We start from the raw sequence: 18370 nt of genomic DNA on the forward strand, positions 1-18370 counted from the left end.
GAAAATTATACTTTTAAATACAAAAAATTTGAAAAATGAAAAATTTAATTTTTTTTTTCAAACTCTAAATATCCGAACCCAATCCGAAATAGCCGAACCCTGACTAAAAATACTCGAACCCGACCCGAAGTATAGAAATACCCAAACGGATTTTATACCTCTATACCGAAATACCTGAAAATCTGAAATACTCGATCCTTCCCGAACACCCACCCCTACTTGGGAGAAGTGTATAAAATAAGACCAAAAACAACTTTATTCACTGTGAAAATTTAAATAAAAAGCATTGCAATCTAAATGTCCCCATAAACTAATTTTAAAACTCTAGCATAATATATTAATCGCTAGATTCATAATCAATCACGGAACCCCGAACTCGTCGCTGCCCACGTCCTAACACTTGTGATGGTGGTTCATATAACACCGAAACATTCTGCGGTATGCGCATCTCCGGGGAGTGTCCAGAGATGCACATCGTTCCAGAACCATCTTGTTGCCAATACACTTCCACCATCATTCCTCTAGGATTCTCCGCGTTTTCCGTTCCTGGTATACCTACAAATCTTGCCCCCACAGGTATCTGTACATATATATAGTTTGTATCCATTAGTAACTATAACATGTGAAACGTGAATTTTTTTGGTGGAACGTTGTAGATGATTTACCTCGACCAAGATGCCTGATTCTAACTCGAGAGTAACCACGGTTCCTTCAGCGGTTGCACTTTCTAGTTCAGCCCGTCTTGCGATGTTCAGAAACACTTCTTCAAGAGTTGCAAGCCCAAGCTGTATGTCCGAGATTCCAAACTCAGATTCTCTGTATTGTAGCTCTTCGAAAAAGCCCTATCCATGGAGAAACGATGATGAACCTCATAGACGAAAATCTAAGAGATTGCTAGAGCTTTTAAAGATACTTACCGCCAAAAGTTTCTCTTTGTCGTGGGGGATAACAAAAGTCATGAAAGCTTTTTTCTCTTCTATTGGCTCAACTTTCAGATGCTGCAAGAAAGATATTGTTCCAGGCTCAGAGGCACTACCTACTTAAACAATTGCCAGCTAAAAAAAAAACTTAGGCCTGATGAGTGTACATACCTTCTTGAAGAATCTTTTAAGTGGTTCTGGTGAGGTTCCAGAACCGTCGTTTTTGTTTTCATGGAAGCTAACTGTAGTAATGAAACCTGTGCCGAAGCGAGATTTTAGCCTGATGGAGGTTCCAATGCAGCGGAGCCTGCCTTTAGCCATGATCCCTATTCTATCACCTAAAATATCAGCTTCTTCCATAGAATGAGTTGTTAGTATGATGGCACGGCCTTTCTTTGATTCCTGTATAATGTCCCACACATGTCTCCTTGTGATAGGGTCCATACCAGTAGTCTACAATCCAAAAATATGTGTTAGTGTGTGTGTGTGTGTGTGTTTATCTATAAACACCAGAGGGAAGTATCAAGCTGCATGGCATACATACCGGTTCATCGAGAAAGACCAGCTTGGGATCACCAATGAGTGCAATTGCAACACTGAGTCTGCGTTTCATCCCACCACTGTAGCTTCCTGCTCTAATTTTAGCCGCTCCTGTCAGCTTTACATCGGCAAGTAACTTCTCTGCAATCTGTTTAACCAGAAAGAAAAATCTGTAAGCAAAATATAATTTTTTTTAAAAAAGAGGGAAAGGTAAATCAGACACCATTTGTAAAATACATGAATAACTTACCCGTTTGATAGATGCAGGTGGCAACCCTTTGATGCTAGCAAAGAGGTGGAGGTGTTCTTCACTTGACAAAGCATCCCAAAGGATATCAAACTGTAAAATAATAAGAGTGATGATGAAACAAATCATTTAAGCAGAACATAAAGATCACTGTGTAAGGAAAAGAGAAGACAATGCAGGGAGAACTTGACCTTACCTGAGGACACACTCCTATCATTTTACGAATGTTGGACATACCAACAGAGCTTCGTATGGAATCTCCATAGATAAGAGCTGTTTTAAGTCGAATCAAATTGAACTTACTAATTATTAGTATTAAAATGGTTTTAAAAAAGTTTGGAAAGTAGCTTCTTGTAAAACAGATCCTTACCATCCCCACCAGTAACTGGATTTATACCAGTCAAACAGCTGATAGTAGTTGTCTTCCCAGCACCATTGGGTCCAAGAAGACAAAACAACTGGTCTTTGGCTATATTCATCCACAAACCCTAAACATATTTCATGAGCCAAAAAGAAATGTAATAAACAATACATTATAAACCATAACATACAACTAAATGAGCTTTAGGATTTGTTGAATAGTCTTGAAGCCTTAGAACACACCCAACAGGAATGATTGATTACCTTTACAGCATGAAAAGGGGATGTTTTGGTGCATTTGCAACAACCAAGCTTTGTCGTTCCAGGATACATCTTTGCAAGACCATGAATCTGAACAGCAATGTTAGGATCAACTGTTCCATCCATTGCTTGTTTCTTAACTAGTGTCTCCTCTTCAAGCACATCTTGGTCATCTGGTGTTAAATGCTCTACAGGTGGAACTGAGCCAAAGCAGCTACAAATGCTCCCTTCTGAAAAAAGTGTTACATAGGAACCATCTTTTGGCTTTACACTTTCCAAACACACACATTAATCTTATTAATTAAAGCAAGAGACAAAGAAATACCTTCCACTCTATTGCCCTCTTTGCCAGTCCAGTAACTAGGCTTTAGAAAGTAGAAGATCGTTTTTCTTACACCACAGGCATTGGGGATGATATTGTCAAAGTAGACAGCCAAAACAAACCAGAAAAAGAATGTACCCACAAGCCATATGTAGATTTTATTCTGCACAAAGACTCAAAATGAGAGACATAGACAACAACTCTTGGGTGAAATCTGTTGTCGAAAAATTGGCATACCATTGTAAGAAAGCAGGTGGCGTCATCCATTTTTGAGCATACATCTCTTTTACTCCAACTAATTCCAGGGCTTCCGGGAACTGATGTTGCTTCGATAAGCAGCTGCAACCCAGCAGAAAAGGTATTGGGTGGAAAGAATGACCAAATCACCCGGCGAGAAAGGGAATGTGTGCTTGAATAAGGGAATCCACTGGTAGCTACTGTCTGCAGTCAGAACTGTACCCAGTAAGAATCCAACAAATCTCATCTACTGTTTTAGCTAAAGAGAGGCCACACACACCTGTGTGATAAAGCCAATGAGAAACACAAGGAAACCAACAGTTGTTGCTGAAGATGACTTGCTAATGAAAGATGATAGCATGAATGCTAGGCTAATCTAGCAACACAAAGGATATAGATAAGTTAAGTGATATCCCAGCAAAAATCAATGGAAAATGATTTAAGAATGATGAGGATCTTTAATTTACCATATTAAACTGAAAAAGCAAGAAAAGTAGGAAGACAACAAAGAAACTGTTCTTCAAGAAAAAATCGAATTGGAACATCATTCCAAAGAGGACTAAGAAGAGTGATGACACAAACGTAAGGATGCCTTCCCATATGAGCCATGATAACCAATAAGCTGTATCGTAAACTCCCATCACTGTCATTGCCTGTTAGGAAAAAAAACAAAACATGATTGAACAATCTAAATACAAATACACAATGGGAACAGACTCTAAGTGAAACAGAGTATTAATTTAACCTGGCGAAGTTTAAGCTCTTTCTCGGTAGCTAGAGAACCGAGTTGGAGAACAAAACCAAACATGGAGAAAGCAAGAAAGAACACTGGTCCCATAAGATTCAGTGGAGAGATAGTTACGTCTTTAGCAACAGCTGGTTGTGCAAACTCTTTAAATCCAAAACTCCAACCAAACTTTGGATCTGATAATAATGCATATATAAAAGGCATTTAAATCTCCATATAGAACATATGACTCCTAACTCAAAAGATTTTCAAGATGGATGGTACCTCCAATTAAAAACCTTGCGATCTCACGCTCTGCAGCGATTTGAAGAGGGACAAGAAACTTAAACGTCGGATCTTCAGTCCGACCACGTTTTGTAGCCGAAGAAGAGTTTGTCTGAACTCCATAGCTGATCACTGTAGCGTTCCTTTCCGTAAAATGCAAAGCTCCTGGGGCATGCAAAGGATGTGACGTAAACCATGCATCTACCTCCTCAGTCCCTTTGAATGATTTAACCTGAAAAAAAAAACACAAGAGAAACATTTCAGAAACAAACGTTAAAAGTTAAAACTAAAAAGAACCAAACATAATAAGAACCAAACCTTGTTGGTCGGAATAGGTCTTCCTGGATTGTTCGCCATAATAGCAGAGACGATGTCAGACACTCGACGGCTCTGGTTCCCACTCCACACGAAGTCGTAGCATGGAAGCTTCACGTAGAACTTATCCTCACAAGGCGGAATCGGAGACGATGCTGATGCCTTGGGATCGGTGATATTCACGTCCGCCGACGAGCTTACGTCGCTCGCCTTCATCGCTTCTTGGATACAGAAGATGAGAAAGATGAAGAAGAAGGAAGAGAAGAGATGGAGACACGTGGCGCTTTTGTTTCGCCATGAGAGCAGTAGATTCTTTTTGAACAGCGCTGTGAACTGCTGATGCAGAAGCGGCATGCCTTCTATCAGAGTCATGATCAGAGGAAGAAGACGATTGGACTATTTTTTGGTTCTTGTCTTCTTCTTTTTTTTTTTTAATATATAATTCACGTTATGTTCATTAATTATGATAAAATTACTAAGTAACGCTTATGAAAGAAAAAACTAACCATTTATAAAGACAACCGTTTATAAGACTCTCATTTATTAACAAAATTACAGAAAGAATCTTCCTACTGTTAACAGCTGTTAATGTTTTAATCAAAAAGTATATTTTGAATCATGAAATAAATGATATTTTCCTATTTTGTGCAATAAATTCATTTAAACGCGGTTTTCTAAATTGGTAAATACAATGTATGTATTTATAATTTTCCGTTTCAACACTAAAGTTGTTTCCAGTTACCCTTTGTTATGTTTGGCAACAAATCTTCTTTTAGTGGAAGGGTGGTGCAAGATTAGCATCACCGATGAGCTGTTCCTATTGACTAGGGATGGGCGTTCGGGTACTCATTCGGGTTCGGTTCGGGTCTATTCGGGTTTCGAGTTTTTGGGATCAAAGATTTTAGCTCCATTCGGGTATTTCTAAATTTTGGTTCGGGTTCGGTTTAGATCTTTGCGGGTTCGGTTCGGATTCGGATAAACCATTCAAATGATTTTTAAAAATTTTAAAATTCATTATATATATTAAATTTCTCAAACTCTATTAGTAAAATAAAATATCACATATAAATTTGAATAATATATGTTAAAATACCTAAACTTAACATATAAATTGGTCTTGTTTCAATATTTCTATAGAGAATCAATAGATATTTAAGTATTTTTGGTGTTAGAAGTATATTTTAGCTATTTTAGATATATTTTTTTTGACTATTTATATAAATTTTCAAATATTTTAGACAACTTAAACGTATCTTTTATATTTTGGATGTTTTTAATAAACATTAAATCTAAAAATAATTAATATATTTATATTTATAAATCTATTTCGGGTACCCGAAATACTTCGGTTCGGATCGGGTTTGGATTCGGTTCTTTAGGTACCAAAATTTTGAACCCGTTCGTATATTTAATCAATTTCGGTTCAGGTTCGGTACTATTTTTTTGGATCGGGTTCGATTCGGTTTTTCGGATCGGGTTCGATTCGGTTTTTCGGATTCGGTTTTTTTGCCCGGCTCTACTATTGACATTGTTACACTGTGTTCAACCAAACTTTAACACAAATATGTTAATGGATTATTATTAATTATGATTTGATTTATTAGTGGAGTATATTTCGCTTTCTCTTATTTCTTTCCCATTAGAGGCTGATTAGTTCCCACATTAACGTCAAAAAAAGTGATATTGAGTCTTTATATTTAATAACCCTAGGAAAACAAAAAACGTTCAGTAAAAAAATTAAACAGAGGAAGAAAGACAAAACGAAAGCTTCTTTCTCCCATCAATGGCGGATCATGGTCAAGCCAGTTTCTGGACTCAGGCAAATGCGTTACTTAGGAAGAACTTAACTTACCAGGTAATGTTTTGTACATGTGCTGTATCTGCGGTTCGGTGGAAATCATGATCCTTGTCCTCCTCGATGTAATATTGTGAATCTTTTTTTTTTGGTACAGAGGAAACACATATGGACGAATGTTAGACTCGTTCTGGTTCCACTCTTCCTCTGCTTACTTCTCCTGTCGATTCAACTCTTGCTCGAGGCTGTAATGAGCAAAGTCTCGGATATGGCTAAATGTGGAAGTAAAGATGCTCCCAATGGAGATTATTGTCCCATCCCAAACCCTCCATTGTTGCCTCCCATGTTGCATATTCCAGAACCTGAGTCTCGTGCTGTTAAAGCTGGTTTCTTTCCCTACAGTGACCTTCCTGACTTGTCCTGTAGAAAAACAAAAACTTGTCCTTTAACTATGCTTCTTACTGGGAAAAACCAGTCTCTTGGTAAAGGTATGTATATATACTTATTATAATTGTTACTCTTCCTTCTTTCATATACATACTTATTACCTGCATTTGTGTTTCTTCCAGCCTTGTCCGGGACTATGTTTGGTGGTTCTTTTGCAGTGAATACCTCCGACCTCTGGCCTAGTTTAGCTGACAATGTCTTGGTATGCTTGCTTTTCTTTTTTCCTTTTCGTTGGAAAAAAACTATCTCTATTTCTCTTAGATGGTTTACTAAAAAGGTCAATGAGATTTTAGGGTACAACACTAGGAGCAGGGATGGACAGTTTCAGGGATCCAGGGATTGACTCAGGACTCGCCATCTACAGCATCCAACCTCAGTGCAATGCAAACTCTACATGGCCACTTTCATTAGGAAAAACACGTACAGGTAACAAAGAATGAGAGAATAAAAATGAAAAAAAAAAGAGGATAAAATGAGATGATTAACTTAATGGTTGGTGTCAAAAAATATCCCAGAGGTGAAGTGTGTTCAAGGGTTGTGCCTTTGGAGAAATACATCTACAGAGGTCAATGAGGAGATTTTCAAGGGTAGTTGGAGGGGAAATACTGAGCGAATGACAAATGAGATTGCTGCAGGTTTTTTGTTAAAATTTTCTTCTATTTATTTATATAAGTTATATGCATGCTTTAGTATATATATTAACTGTTGACTGATGTATATCTTGTTGCCTTTTAGCATATGATCTCTTGAGTACGGATGGAAAAAACTTGGATGTGAACATCTGGTATAATGCGACATATTACAACAGTAAAGGTCCTCAAAACAAGCCTTTGGTCCGAGTTCCCCGCTTGATCAGTCTGGTATGAACTTAGGTCTTGGTAAATGCTCTTTCTTTCTATATGTTTCATTAACTGAACCGGTCAAAAACTGCAGGTATCAAGTGTTTATTTAAAGTTTCTGAAAGGCCCTGGGACAAAGATACTATTCGAGTTTGTCAAAGAAGTTCCTAAGAACTCTACTAAAAGCAATTCAGATATTGCATCTCTGTTTGGTCCGCTTTTCTTCACTTGGGTTGTTCTTCTTCTGTTCCCTGTAAGTTGTATATTATTACTACAGTTAAATACTTTTAGGCCCATTACTAAACTCCACAACATATTTACTCATCATCCTAATGTAAATTTTTTGCAGGTGATTTTGACATCATTGGTGTATGAGAAACAAGAACGTCTAAGAATTATAATGAAAATGCATGGCCTAGGCGATGGTCCATACTGGTTGATTTCATATGCCTATTTTCTTACCATATCCGTGTTGTACATTCTTTCTTTGGTGAGCTTCGGGTCAGTGATAGGACTCAACTACTTTCGGCTCAATTCCTATAGCGTCCAGTTCGTTTTCTATTTTATCTACTTAAATCTGCAAATCGCCATTGCCTTTCTAGTCTCTACAATGTTTTCAAAGGTTAAGACTGTTACAGGTAATAAATACAAACATATCACATTTCTTGAATCTTCTCCTCAAAGAGTGAAAATTTCAACGTCTTCTTGGCTTTTAAATGTTAGTTGTTGCTTACATTATGGTGTTTGGGACTGGGCTCTTGGGAAACTTTCTCTTCGCACAGCTACTTGACTCTCCCTCATTCCCCGGTAAGTTAAAACTAGATCAATACACATGTTTCTGACCACTTTTGTTAACTAGTATTTTTTACCTAAAACAGATAAATGGATTATTGTGTTGGAGTTGTTTCCTGGATTTTCATTATTCCGAGGATTGTATGAGTTTGCACAAGCAGCCTTCCATGGAAACGGGATGAAGTTGGGGGATCTCAGCGAAAGTGGAATGGATAAAGTGTTCTACATCATGTTAGTGGAATGGTTTGTGACTCTCACTGTGGCCTACGTTGTCGATCAGGTTCTTACATCAGGGAAAAGCCCTTGCTTGTTCACCAAGAAAGCTACTACTTCCGTACCAGACCCTAGTGTACAGAGTCAAAGCTCTGACAACATCCTCATTGACATGGAAAAAGCAGATGTCACTCACGAGGTATGTAAACAAAAAATTGCTATTCTTTTTTTCTTTTCCATGTCGTTCTGAAGGCGGAAACTAATCAGAGGGAGAAAGTGAAGGCAATGAGGATAGAAGGGAGCACATGGCACGCGATTGTGTGTGACAACCTGAAGAAGGTGTATCCAGGTAGAGATGGTAACCCACCAAAAATAGCAGTAAGAGGGATGTATCTCGACGTGCCTTCAGGGGAATGTTTTGGCATGCTTGGACCCAATGGTGCCGGCAAAACCTCTTTCATCAATATGGTCAGTTCTGCATTAAAAAAAGACCAATGTTTTTTTTTTTTTTTTTTTTGACTAAAAAAAAAAGACCAATGTTCTTACACTGAATAACGTTTCAGACTGTTATAAAATTTTGTAAATATTTCTCTGTTGTGTTTAGATGACTGGCCTCTTAAAACCGACATCTGGAACTGCGTTGGTTAAAGGTTGGGACATATGCAAGGATATGAACAAAGTATACACTAGCATGGGCGTATGCCCGCAGCACGAGTAAAATACTCTTCAACAATACTTATTGCATTTTCTTTCATTACCAAGAAAATAAGGAACAGTTTTTGTTTTCATGTCTTCAGCTTGCTTTGGGAGACACTGACAGGAAGAGAACATCTTCTCTTTTACGGGCGACTCAAGAACATCAAGGGCCCTGCTCTAAAGCAAGTATGTTTTACAACTTTGCTACTATTGTCTTATATGTTACTCCACCAAGAAAATGTTATTATTCATGGATTTATGATTATATTTTCAAGGCTGTGGAAGAGTCTCTCAAAAGTGTCAGTCTCTTTGATGGAGGAGTTGCTGACAAACCTGCTGGAAAATACAGCGGAGGTATGAAACGGCGACTAAGTGTGGCCATTTCGCTTATTGGCAACCCAAAGGTACATCTCATGGTCTCTTGTTATGTGATTTTGTTAGAAATATATCAATAAAAAAAATTGTGGAAAGTCTTTGACCTATTTATCCGTAATAGACAAGACTTTGTTTTATCTAAGCCAATTTCAAAATTAACTAAAAAAGAATTCCATTTTCTAATATGTTAAAGGTGGTGTACATGGATGAGCCTAGCACTGGACTTGATCCAGCCTCAAGAAAGAACTTATGGACCGTGATCCAGCGTGCAAAACAGGACACAGCCATAATCCTCACAAGTACTTCAATCTCTATCTCTTGTCTCACTAATTACTCTTCTGCAGACAATTACCATCAGATAAGAATGGATATTTTTTAACCTAGCTTGCCCCTCACGTTTTTTCAGCTCATTCAATGGAAGAAGCAGAGTTTCTCTGCGACAGATTAGGGATTTTTGTTGACGGAGGCTTGCAGTGCATAGGAAACCCTAAAGAGCTTAAGGGAAGGTACGGTGGATCGTATGTCTTCACGATGACAACCTCATCAGAACACGAGGAGATAGTAGAGAGATTGGTTCAAAACATTTCACCGAACGCCAAGAAAGTGTATCATCTCTCAGGAACACAGAAGTTCGAGATCCCTAAGCAAGAAGTCATGATTTCAGACCTGTTTTTAATGGTGGAGAGTGCCAAAAGCAAGTTCACAGTGTTTGCTTGGGGGCTCGCCGACACAACTCTCGAAGACGTCTTCTTCAAGGTTGCTACAAGTGCTCAAGCTTCCTTGTCTTAAATGTTCGTATGATCCAACCCTATTTAGTGGTGGTATCAAATTAGGGCTTTTTATTATCAAATTTGATGTCTTGTGCGACACGTTAGTTCTTAAAAAGTCATGTAACTCTGGTTTTGATTTTAATAACATTTTGAAAGAGAAACAACTTAAAGCTCATCATGGTCCGTAACTAACGACCTCGTGATGTTCACTATACGTTCTTGATCGACCCCAAACACGCCTCCGATATTCACGACTCCGGGACTCTGGCTATTGTAAAAGGAGAGAGCGGTGGCTCGTTCGAAGCCACCGCTCAAGCAGAAATGAAGCAAACCTTTAGGAAAGACGAAGACATCGCCTTTCCGCAGAACCGTCTGAAAAATCTTGTCGTTGGTATCGACAAATCCAGCGAACACGACTCCACTGACCACGAAGAGCAACTCGGATGACCTTGGATGCGAATGGAGCGGCACGGATCCGTCCCTTTCGAGGTCAGTGCGTGAGACAGAGAGGCCAAGAGTGTTGAGGCCTGGAAACTCTGATGCTGTGAGCATTGTGACGTTGGACTGGAGATAATTGTCTGTGTCTCCGGCTACAGTAAGTTTGGTGGACTTGAAATCCTGAGCGTTGATCTCGGTCGGGTTCTTGCAAGGATAGCCGTTGATAAAGAAGATGCTCTGTTCTCCTTGAGCCGTCGGACAAGTGTCTTGCATATTGTCTGAATCTGAAGAGACAGTTAAGAAGATTGCACAAAACAAGATCAAGAAGAAGAGTTTCATCATTGAAGACTACTTAGCTTGTAAATATTCAGATATATATATAGAAACTAAAGTAAAGCAAAAAAAAAACACACTGTTTCTAGGCGATATGTGGCTTAGAGTTGAGTACACTACTTAGAGGCTTTTTGATTAAGATTATGTTCTAAGATGAAAATCGCTTCTAAGGAATACTTTTCACTAATGTTTCAACGTACTGATGTTGACATTATTACTTCTTCTAGTTCTGATTTTATTTTGTTTAACAAATATATGCAATTTAGCTTTGCTATAACAGGACACCAAACAAGCTTCATAGGCTTAGCTAACTTGAAACTGAAGTATTATACAACTGAAGGGGACAAAAAGTTTATGTCCAAACACATAATTTGAAACGAGTCAGAGGGAAACACCTAGTGCCCATTTTCAGACCGGGAAGTATCGGTTTGATTGCTGTTGTCCGAGCTCTCAAGTATATCTTGTATGAAATTTATGAAAGAGCAGAGTCCACCCAAGAACTTATGGTCGATGACACCATTTCCATCAAGAACATGAGTAAAATCCACCAGCTTTACTTGTGCCCGGGCTCCTTTCATCAAACACGAATCTGTAACAACCCATGCCGCTCACTCGGAATCCGGCACAGTCCTGCAAGGCACTGATCCTAACCCTTCTCATGTGCGCCCCTCCCGGCCATATATGTATGTTATTGATGCGCTTGGCGTTATTCGAACCCAAGACCTCACCCTTTAACAATACTCAAATAAGTTGTCATCAATTGATCTTGGGTTCGAGGAACGCCAAACGCATCAATAACCTACATGTATGGCCGGGAGGGGCGCACATGAGAGAGGTTAGGATCAGTGTCCTGCAGGGCCGTGAGCCGGATTCCGAATGAGCGGGATGGATTGTCACATAATCATTCTCATAAAACATTAAAACCGAGCAAGAATTGAAATGGTATAGCATTTGAGTTTCAAACTAAGCCTTAAGATCTAACAATTGTGTTAAGATCCCGCCATAAACTTGTGAACGCAAATGCACAGTCTGGCGGTATCGAGTTGTCTAGCGAGTTTGATGACATGGAAGTATCCATGGATATGATCCGGAACATTCTTGTTTGATAACTAACATTATTTACGGAAATTAATGACTAAACCTAAAATAATGAAGAAAATAATTGCCAAAAATGGCTCAAAAATTATTTATCAAATAGGAAGATTTGCCAAAAATGACTCAAAACTTGATTTTGAATACAAAAGTATACCCCAAATTCAATCAAATGCAAAAGTAACCCAAAAGCCTAGTGAAATTACAACAGTCCCCTTATGAACAAACAAAAAACATGTATTCAATTTTACCATTATAACCCTCCGTTAGAGAAGACTTCTTTGTAAGTCTTCTCAATGATGAATTCTTTGTAAGTTTTTTCGTTCAGTAGATATTAAAAATAATTTTACAAAAAATATTCTGATGGGTAAAAAATTGAAATCATGTAATAATAAACATTTTTCAATGATGTAAATTTAGTTCATCTGAAATTGAATTATTTTCAACATAGATGAGTGAATGTATATTGGCTCATGAGTCATTGGTTTAGGGTTTGATAACATATGTTATAGTGTTGTATGTATCTTTAGGGTTAGATTCTGAAATCTTACCTTCATTTTTTTTTTTTTCAAATTGACTCATATATGTTTAGTAACTATCTAATAACTTTATTTAAACACTTTCTTAAGTTTAAGAAAGTGTTTTTTGCATAGTTAATTGATTTTAGGGTCTGGAAGACTCACATAAGACTTAAAAAGAAGTCTTCGGACACATCCCGTCTAAAGTTTAGTAGAATTTATGGTCCCCGCCTAAATTTTGGAATAATTTAGGTTTCCCGCCTAAATCAAAGCCTTCCATAAGTCTTCCAGGAGTCTTCCATAAGTTTTCCAGGAGTCTTCCATAAGTCTTATAGAAATCTTCCAGAGAAAGTCTTCTCATTGATTAGATCTTAAAAAAATTTAAAATTTTTATACAAAATATTTTCATGGGGTAAAATTTGAAATCATGTAATAATAAACATTTTTCAATGATTTAAATTTAGTTTATCTGAAATTAAATTATTTTCAACATAGATGAGTGAATGTAGATTGGTTCATGAGTCATTGGTTTAGGGTTTGGTAACATATGTTATAGTATTGTTGGTATCTTTAGGGTTAGATTTGAAATCTTATCTTCATTTTTTTTTCTTTTTCAAATTGACATATATATGTTTAGTAACTATCTAACAATTTGATTTTAACACTTTCTAAGATTTTTTAAGTTAAAAAAGGTTTTTTGCATAGTTATTTGATTTTAGGGTCTAGAAGACTCACAAAATACTTAAAAAAGAAGTCTTCGAACACATCTCGCCTAAATTTAAGTAAAATTTAGGGTTCCCGCCTAAATTTTGGATTAATTTAGGTTTTCCGCCTAAATCAAAGTCTTCCATAAGTATTCCATGAGTCTTACATAAGTCTTCCATGAGTCTTACATAAGTTTTCCAGAAGTCTTCTCGGTCGAAAATATTTAACCTAATTAGAATTTTTGTCTCCATATATAAAGAAAATTAACACATTCTATTTCTTCCTCTTAAATGACTGCAACAAAAATGTAATGTTTCTCACTCTAAAACTATCCAACCTCTCTCTAATCTCTTTGAACATCAAAACACCAAACTTTATATCAATTTCTCATTTTTTCTTATGTCTTTTCACTAATTTATCTTCTTTTTGCAAGTTTTTCATTACATAATTCTCATCTTTCACTCTTTCAATGGTAGATCTCTAAATTTTGGATATGAATTTATGTGTGTGTTTATATGTTAGATTCTAAAAAGCTATAGATTCAACATAGTGTGACTGTTTTGTTTATTTTGTAAGCATAAAATTTTTATTTTTGAAGCTTTTCTCTGTTTTGAAGTCATTTGAATGTTTTTGAATTTGCAGGTTTTTCCAGATCAGAGAGACTTTGAAAGACTTCTCAGAAGACTCTCGGAAGACTTTTCAGAAGCCTTCTTAGAAAGTCTTCTAATGCATTTTATGCTAGAAGACTTCCCACGAAGTCTTCAGGTAGTCTTCTGCCTAAAGTGGTATAAATTTTGGATATGTATTTTGTGTGTTTTATATATTAGATTCTAAAAAATTATAGATTCAACCTAATGTGACTGTTTTTTTTATTATCTAAATGTTTATTTTTGAAGTCTTCTCTATTTTGAAGTCATTTGAATGCTTTTGAATAAGCAGATTTTTCAGATCTGAGATAGATTTTGGAAGACTTCTGGGATAATTCTCAGAAGACTCTCGAAAGATTCTCAAAAGACTTCTTGGGAAATCTACTAATGTATTTTATGCTAGAAGACTTCCCACGAAGTCTTCATAAAGTCTTCAGAAAGTCTTCCAAAGTCTTCTGCCCAAAGTGGTACAAAGAGATGATGTGAAGTGGAGTCCAAGTTTATCTATGTTGAGGAATAATATCTAGCTGTGTAATAATTTTGTTTATGGTCTTTTTACGATTTGTATGTGTAATATTTTAGTTGTAAATTATTTTGTAAACTTTAAGACATGTTAATCAAAAGAATGGTAAATATGTTCATGTTTTGCCAAAAGTACTTGACTTCATTAAAGTTATTGATGCAACATACCAAAAAATATTTTAATCATTCTACCCACACATAACAAAACACAACAACAAAAAAACTTAGTAAAATTTGCTAAAACTAAGAGAGAAGACTTCTCAAGAAACCTTAGCCAAATTCACAAAAGATCAAAATTGAATTTTAAGTGAAAGTTGAAATCTTAAATCTCATGGAAGTTAAAAATTTTATCTTATGAGGAAGACAACACAAACACAGAACATCAACTTAATAAAACAAAATCATCGGAGAACACTTCTTATGAAGTCTTCTTCAAGTCTTCTATGAGGAAGACTTATAGAAGACTTCTCCATTTAGCTAGAAACATTATCAAACATCAATTTTTGCAAATTCATAATTATCACCAATTAAGTTATAAATTCGACTCAGTAGTCCCAATATTGACTAATAAACATGAATTAACAAGAATATATTAAAAATTCATTTTAATTTTGGATAAATTTGAAGTTTAATAAAGATTTACGTAGAAGACTTCTTTTGAAGTCATCCACAGAAGACTTCAAAAGAAGTCTACTATGTGTAGACTTCAAAAGAAGTCTTCTATTTAGGTCATTTTTGCAACTGCAAATTTACGAAGGAATACTTCTTAAGAAGTCTACTCTACAGAAGGCATCTACGGAAGTCTTCCTTTGTAAATATTGGCTTACTTTTGAAATTGAAATTTTTTTGAAATTTTCAGAGAAGACTAGAAGTCTTCTAGGATAAACAGGTTACTTTTGAATTTCACCGAAGTTAGTTAGAATTTTGACTTTATATAGAAGACTTCTAGGGAAGTCTACCTGGAGAATACTTCAAAAGAAGTCTTCTCTAAGTCTTCCGAAAGTCTTCTCAATGTCGCAAGAAGTCTGATGGGTTACTTTTGCAATTGACTATATTTGACTTTTCGAGAGAAGACTTATTTAGAAGTCTTCTCGAGTTTAATTATGGGTAAGAAGTCTTCTCATTGATATTAAATGTTTTACTAGTATTTTTCAAGTGTAAAAGTAACTCACGCAGACATCTTTCGGCACTGAGAAGACTTAGGGAAAACTTTCAGAAGACTTCTGTAGAAGTTTTCTCCAGAAAGACTTCCTTAGAAGTCTTCTACAAAAAGTAAAATTTCTGACCAACTTCGGTTAAATTTAAAAGTAACCTGGTTATCCGAGTCTCTGGGAATTTCGAAATTTTTTGTTTACAAAGGAAAGTTAGAAGACTTCTAGGAAATTTTTTAATAGGAGTCTTCTATTAAAAACACACAAAGGTCAATTGTAAAACTAACCTATGCATTGACCAGAAGTCTTCTCGATGAAGAAGACTTCTTTAGAAGTCTTCATCGTCGAACAGATCTGAAAAATAAAATGTAGTTCGCGATTTCATACCTTGAACTCGTGAGATGACTTGCGTGGTTTCTCCAATCACCCAGAACTTCACCACAACAGCTACCTACTCGTTAATCACCAAGAATCGTGAGCTTATGAACCTTACATAATTTGTAATCAAAATCTTCAGTTTTTTTGATGAATTTTGAGAGAAAGTGTAAGATATGTGATTTGTGTGGATAGGAAATGAGAAAGGATGAGAAAAAAATAGAAACTTTAGGGTATTAACACTCTCAATTTGGTAGTTCATGGTGGTTGAGGTATTGATGTCAATGGCAAAGTTGTAAATATTTGGTGAAGATGAGGATGATAAGGTAAAAGCATTATTTTTTAAAAAAAAATAAAATAAAAAAGTAATTGCATTTTTGTGAATAGCTAGAACTTTTAGGGTGAATAGGACAAAACAAAGTTTCAAAAAAAACATAGGTTATTTTTGTATTTGACTTGAAATATTTAGTCATTTTTGGAAGAACCCCGATCAAATAATAGTATACATAGATATATTTTCCGTTTCATATATAACTTATGTATATATTTTTTTAACCAGTTTTAAAAGTAGTTTCATTTCTAATATTGTATGTTTTCAAAATAGTATAATTCATTTATTTAATTTTTGGGAAAATTTTCTAACAGAATTTAAAATGGGGACTTTGGACCAAAAGAAAACACAAAAATGACCAAAATATATTTTATTAAAAAGATAAAAGACACATCTTTTACCATTACTTTATAAATATATAAATATAAATAATTATTTAAATAATTACAAAATACGTATTCAAATTAAACTTTTAATTTTATTTTTGAATCTCTTTTCCAATTTTTCCGAAATTTTATTTCGAAATTCTAAAATTATTTTTGAAACTATAAATTTTAAATATTTATTTAATTATTTTTAAAATCCTAAACTCCAACGCTCAAAAACCCACCTTTCAAATATAAACCGTAAGTCTATACTAGTTAACTATGAGATAATGTCTTTTTACTTCTTTAATGAAATATTTTGATCATTTTTATCCTTGTGTGATATATTTATGATTAAAAAAATTAATGCTATTATAGAGAATTTCTCATGACTTTTTATAGTCAATTAATTTTATTTTATAATTTAAAATTAAAATGACGCAATCCATAATTTTAACATGTGTCCATTGCTTAATTTGTTTTGTATTTGATAATAGTTTTGATGTTTGTTGAAACATTTCGAAAATCCACTTGAAAAATATTAACTATATCATCTTATTTTAAATATTCTATAAATTAAAAGCATGTATAATTAACATAAATATATCCTTTTCAATACTTTTAATAAATTGAGTTTATCTTATACATTGTTGAATTTGTTTTATTTGTATTATAATTATTTGATCTTTTAATTTATGAATTAATTACTATATTAATTCTATAAGTTATTGATATATTTATCTACAAAGTATAAAAATAATATACATTATTTTAGTGTATATTCATTATGTATTTTCCAATTAATTTAATTTACAATACTTAATAATATGTTTTATATATATTGTTAACGGTATTTGTCAGTCCATAGAAAGTGAAAATATAAAAGCATTATAAACTATACAACAAAGTGTAAAAGTAGAATAAATTAGTTGAATATGTATATAATAATTTATCTTATATTATAAATGTATGTCGAGTTTATTGTATAGTATATAAAATAGAAATTTTCTTAAATATATATGACTACTAAAATTTATATTTTCCTAAACCCTCGCTAACTAGATTATAATTTGCTGCTATTGGTTTTATTTTTGGTTATAAATAGTATATTTTGCATGTGAGAAAAGTATTAAATAGAAATCCATGGGTTGAAATCCATAACAACTATATTAGAATTTTAAATATTTTAATCAATTTAAGTTGTTGTTATTGGATTGGTGTTTTAAAAATATTATATTGCATATATTTAGGAATGAAAACTATACCATATTTTGCATGTGAGAAAAGTATTAAATATAAAGTCCATGGGCTGAAATCAATAACAACTATATTATAATTTTAAATATTTAAAACAATTTAAGATGTTGTTATTAGTTTGGTGTTTGAAAAATATTATATTGCATATTTACCAATGAAACCAACAAATTATAAATTAAAATATATTAGTTAGTAATTGTGACTCATAAAATTTAGTCTATAATTTGATTTCAAACACTTTTAATTAACTGCTTAGGAATTATAAATGTGTGTCTGAAATAATAAGATGATTGATTAGATAAATAATTTTTTTTTATAATAATAACTAAACTATGATGTATGTTCTACCAGTTTGGATATCCAAACCGGAAACATAAAATCGACATAGAACATAGTAAAATGGGAACTTATATCACCTAGTGCAAGTTTTTTCACTACTGAATTGTGTGCTTTTGGTATATGTCTGATCGTGAAAGTATGAAATAAAGTCTTACT

General features: G+C 34.5%; 3 protein-coding genes across 5 annotated transcripts; 1 reads left to right on the plus strand and 2 right to left on the minus strand.

Moving 5' to 3' along the window:
• Positions 1 to 241: 241 nt before the first annotated feature.
• Positions 242 to 4689, minus strand: LOC106409530 (ABC transporter A family member 9). Its single transcript, XM_048763537.1, has 16 exons — positions 4218 to 4689; positions 3900 to 4131; positions 3633 to 3811; positions 3355 to 3540; positions 3168 to 3263; positions 2888 to 3091; positions 2654 to 2813; positions 2332 to 2558; positions 2078 to 2195; positions 1904 to 1980; positions 1711 to 1800; positions 1465 to 1608; positions 1092 to 1373; positions 918 to 998; positions 666 to 842; positions 242 to 580 (listed from the first exon to the last, which is right to left on the minus strand). Exons 1-16 carry the CDS (start codon positions 4584 to 4586, stop codon positions 338 to 340), a joined length of 2865 nt encoding a protein of 954 aa, XP_048619494.1. The 5' UTR covers positions 4587 to 4689; the 3' UTR covers positions 242 to 337.
• A 977-nt stretch (positions 4690 to 5666) lies between these two features.
• Positions 5667 to 10314, plus strand: LOC106399693 (ABC transporter A family member 10). 3 transcript variants are annotated; one of them, XM_048763539.1, is made up of 16 exons: positions 5667 to 6069; positions 6167 to 6497; positions 6579 to 6658; positions 6750 to 6882; positions 6972 to 7091; positions 7192 to 7316; positions 7390 to 7548; positions 7645 to 7933; positions 8019 to 8102; positions 8174 to 8499; positions 8583 to 8768; positions 8905 to 9014; positions 9098 to 9182; positions 9272 to 9400; positions 9565 to 9670; positions 9778 to 10314. In XM_048763539.1, the coding sequence occupies exons 1-16, from the start codon at positions 5998 to 6000 to the stop codon at positions 10158 to 10160; spliced, it is 2718 nt and encodes a 905-aa protein (XP_048619496.1). In that variant the 5' UTR covers positions 5667 to 5997; the 3' UTR covers positions 10161 to 10314. The 3 variants fall into 3 exon arrangements, with proteins under 3 accessions (XP_048619496.1, XP_048619495.1, XP_013695603.2); XM_013840149.3 differs by having other exon boundaries at positions 5668 to 6069; positions 8568 to 8768; XM_048763538.1 differs by having other exon boundaries at positions 7390 to 7933; positions 8568 to 8768.
• LOC106399694 (germin-like protein subfamily 3 member 4) lies at positions 10258 to 11769 on the minus strand. Its single transcript, XM_013840152.3, has one exon. It carries the CDS (start codon positions 10919 to 10921, stop codon positions 10307 to 10309), a length of 615 nt encoding a protein of 204 aa, XP_013695606.2. The 5' UTR covers positions 10922 to 11769; the 3' UTR covers positions 10258 to 10306.
• Positions 11770 to 18370: the final 6601 nt, after the last annotated feature.

Source organism: Brassica napus, chromosome C7 (genome assembly GCF_020379485.1).
Source record: "Brassica napus cultivar Da-Ae chromosome C7, Da-Ae, whole genome shotgun sequence".
Taxonomy (NCBI): domain Eukaryota; kingdom Viridiplantae; phylum Streptophyta; class Magnoliopsida; order Brassicales; family Brassicaceae; genus Brassica; species Brassica napus.

What these genes read in the sequence shown, in the direction of transcription:
- LOC106409530 (XM_048763537.1), bottom strand. Translation starts at nt 4,586, where the DNA reads ATGACTCTGATAGAAGGCATGCCGCTTCTGCATCAGCAGTTCACAGCG. An exon ending in CGCAAGGTTTTTAATTGGAG is followed by an intron (nt 3,812 to 3,899) that starts GTACCATCCATC and finishes CATTATTATCAG; the next exon opens with ATCCAAAGTTTGGTTGGAGT. An exon ending in TGCTTTTTCAGTTTAATATG is followed by an intron (nt 3,264 to 3,354) that starts GTAAATTAAAGA and finishes TTGTGTTGCTAG; the next exon opens with ATTAGCCTAGCATTCATGCT.
- LOC106399693 (XM_048763538.1), top strand. Translation starts at nt 5,998, where the DNA reads ATGGCGGATCATGGTCAAGCCAGTTTCTGGACTCAGGCAAATGCGTTA. An exon ending in GGAAGAACTTAACTTACCAG is followed by an intron (nt 6,070 to 6,166) that starts GTAATGTTTTGT and finishes TTTTTGGTACAG; the next exon opens with AGGAAACACATATGGACGAA. An exon ending in GGCGTATGCCCGCAGCACGA is followed by an intron (nt 9,015 to 9,097) that starts GTAAAATACTCT and finishes TCATGTCTTCAG; the next exon opens with CTTGCTTTGGGAGACACTGA.
- LOC106399694 (XM_013840152.3), bottom strand. Translation starts at nt 10,921, where the DNA reads ATGATGAAACTCTTCTTCTTGATCTTGTTTTGTGCAATCTTCTTAACT.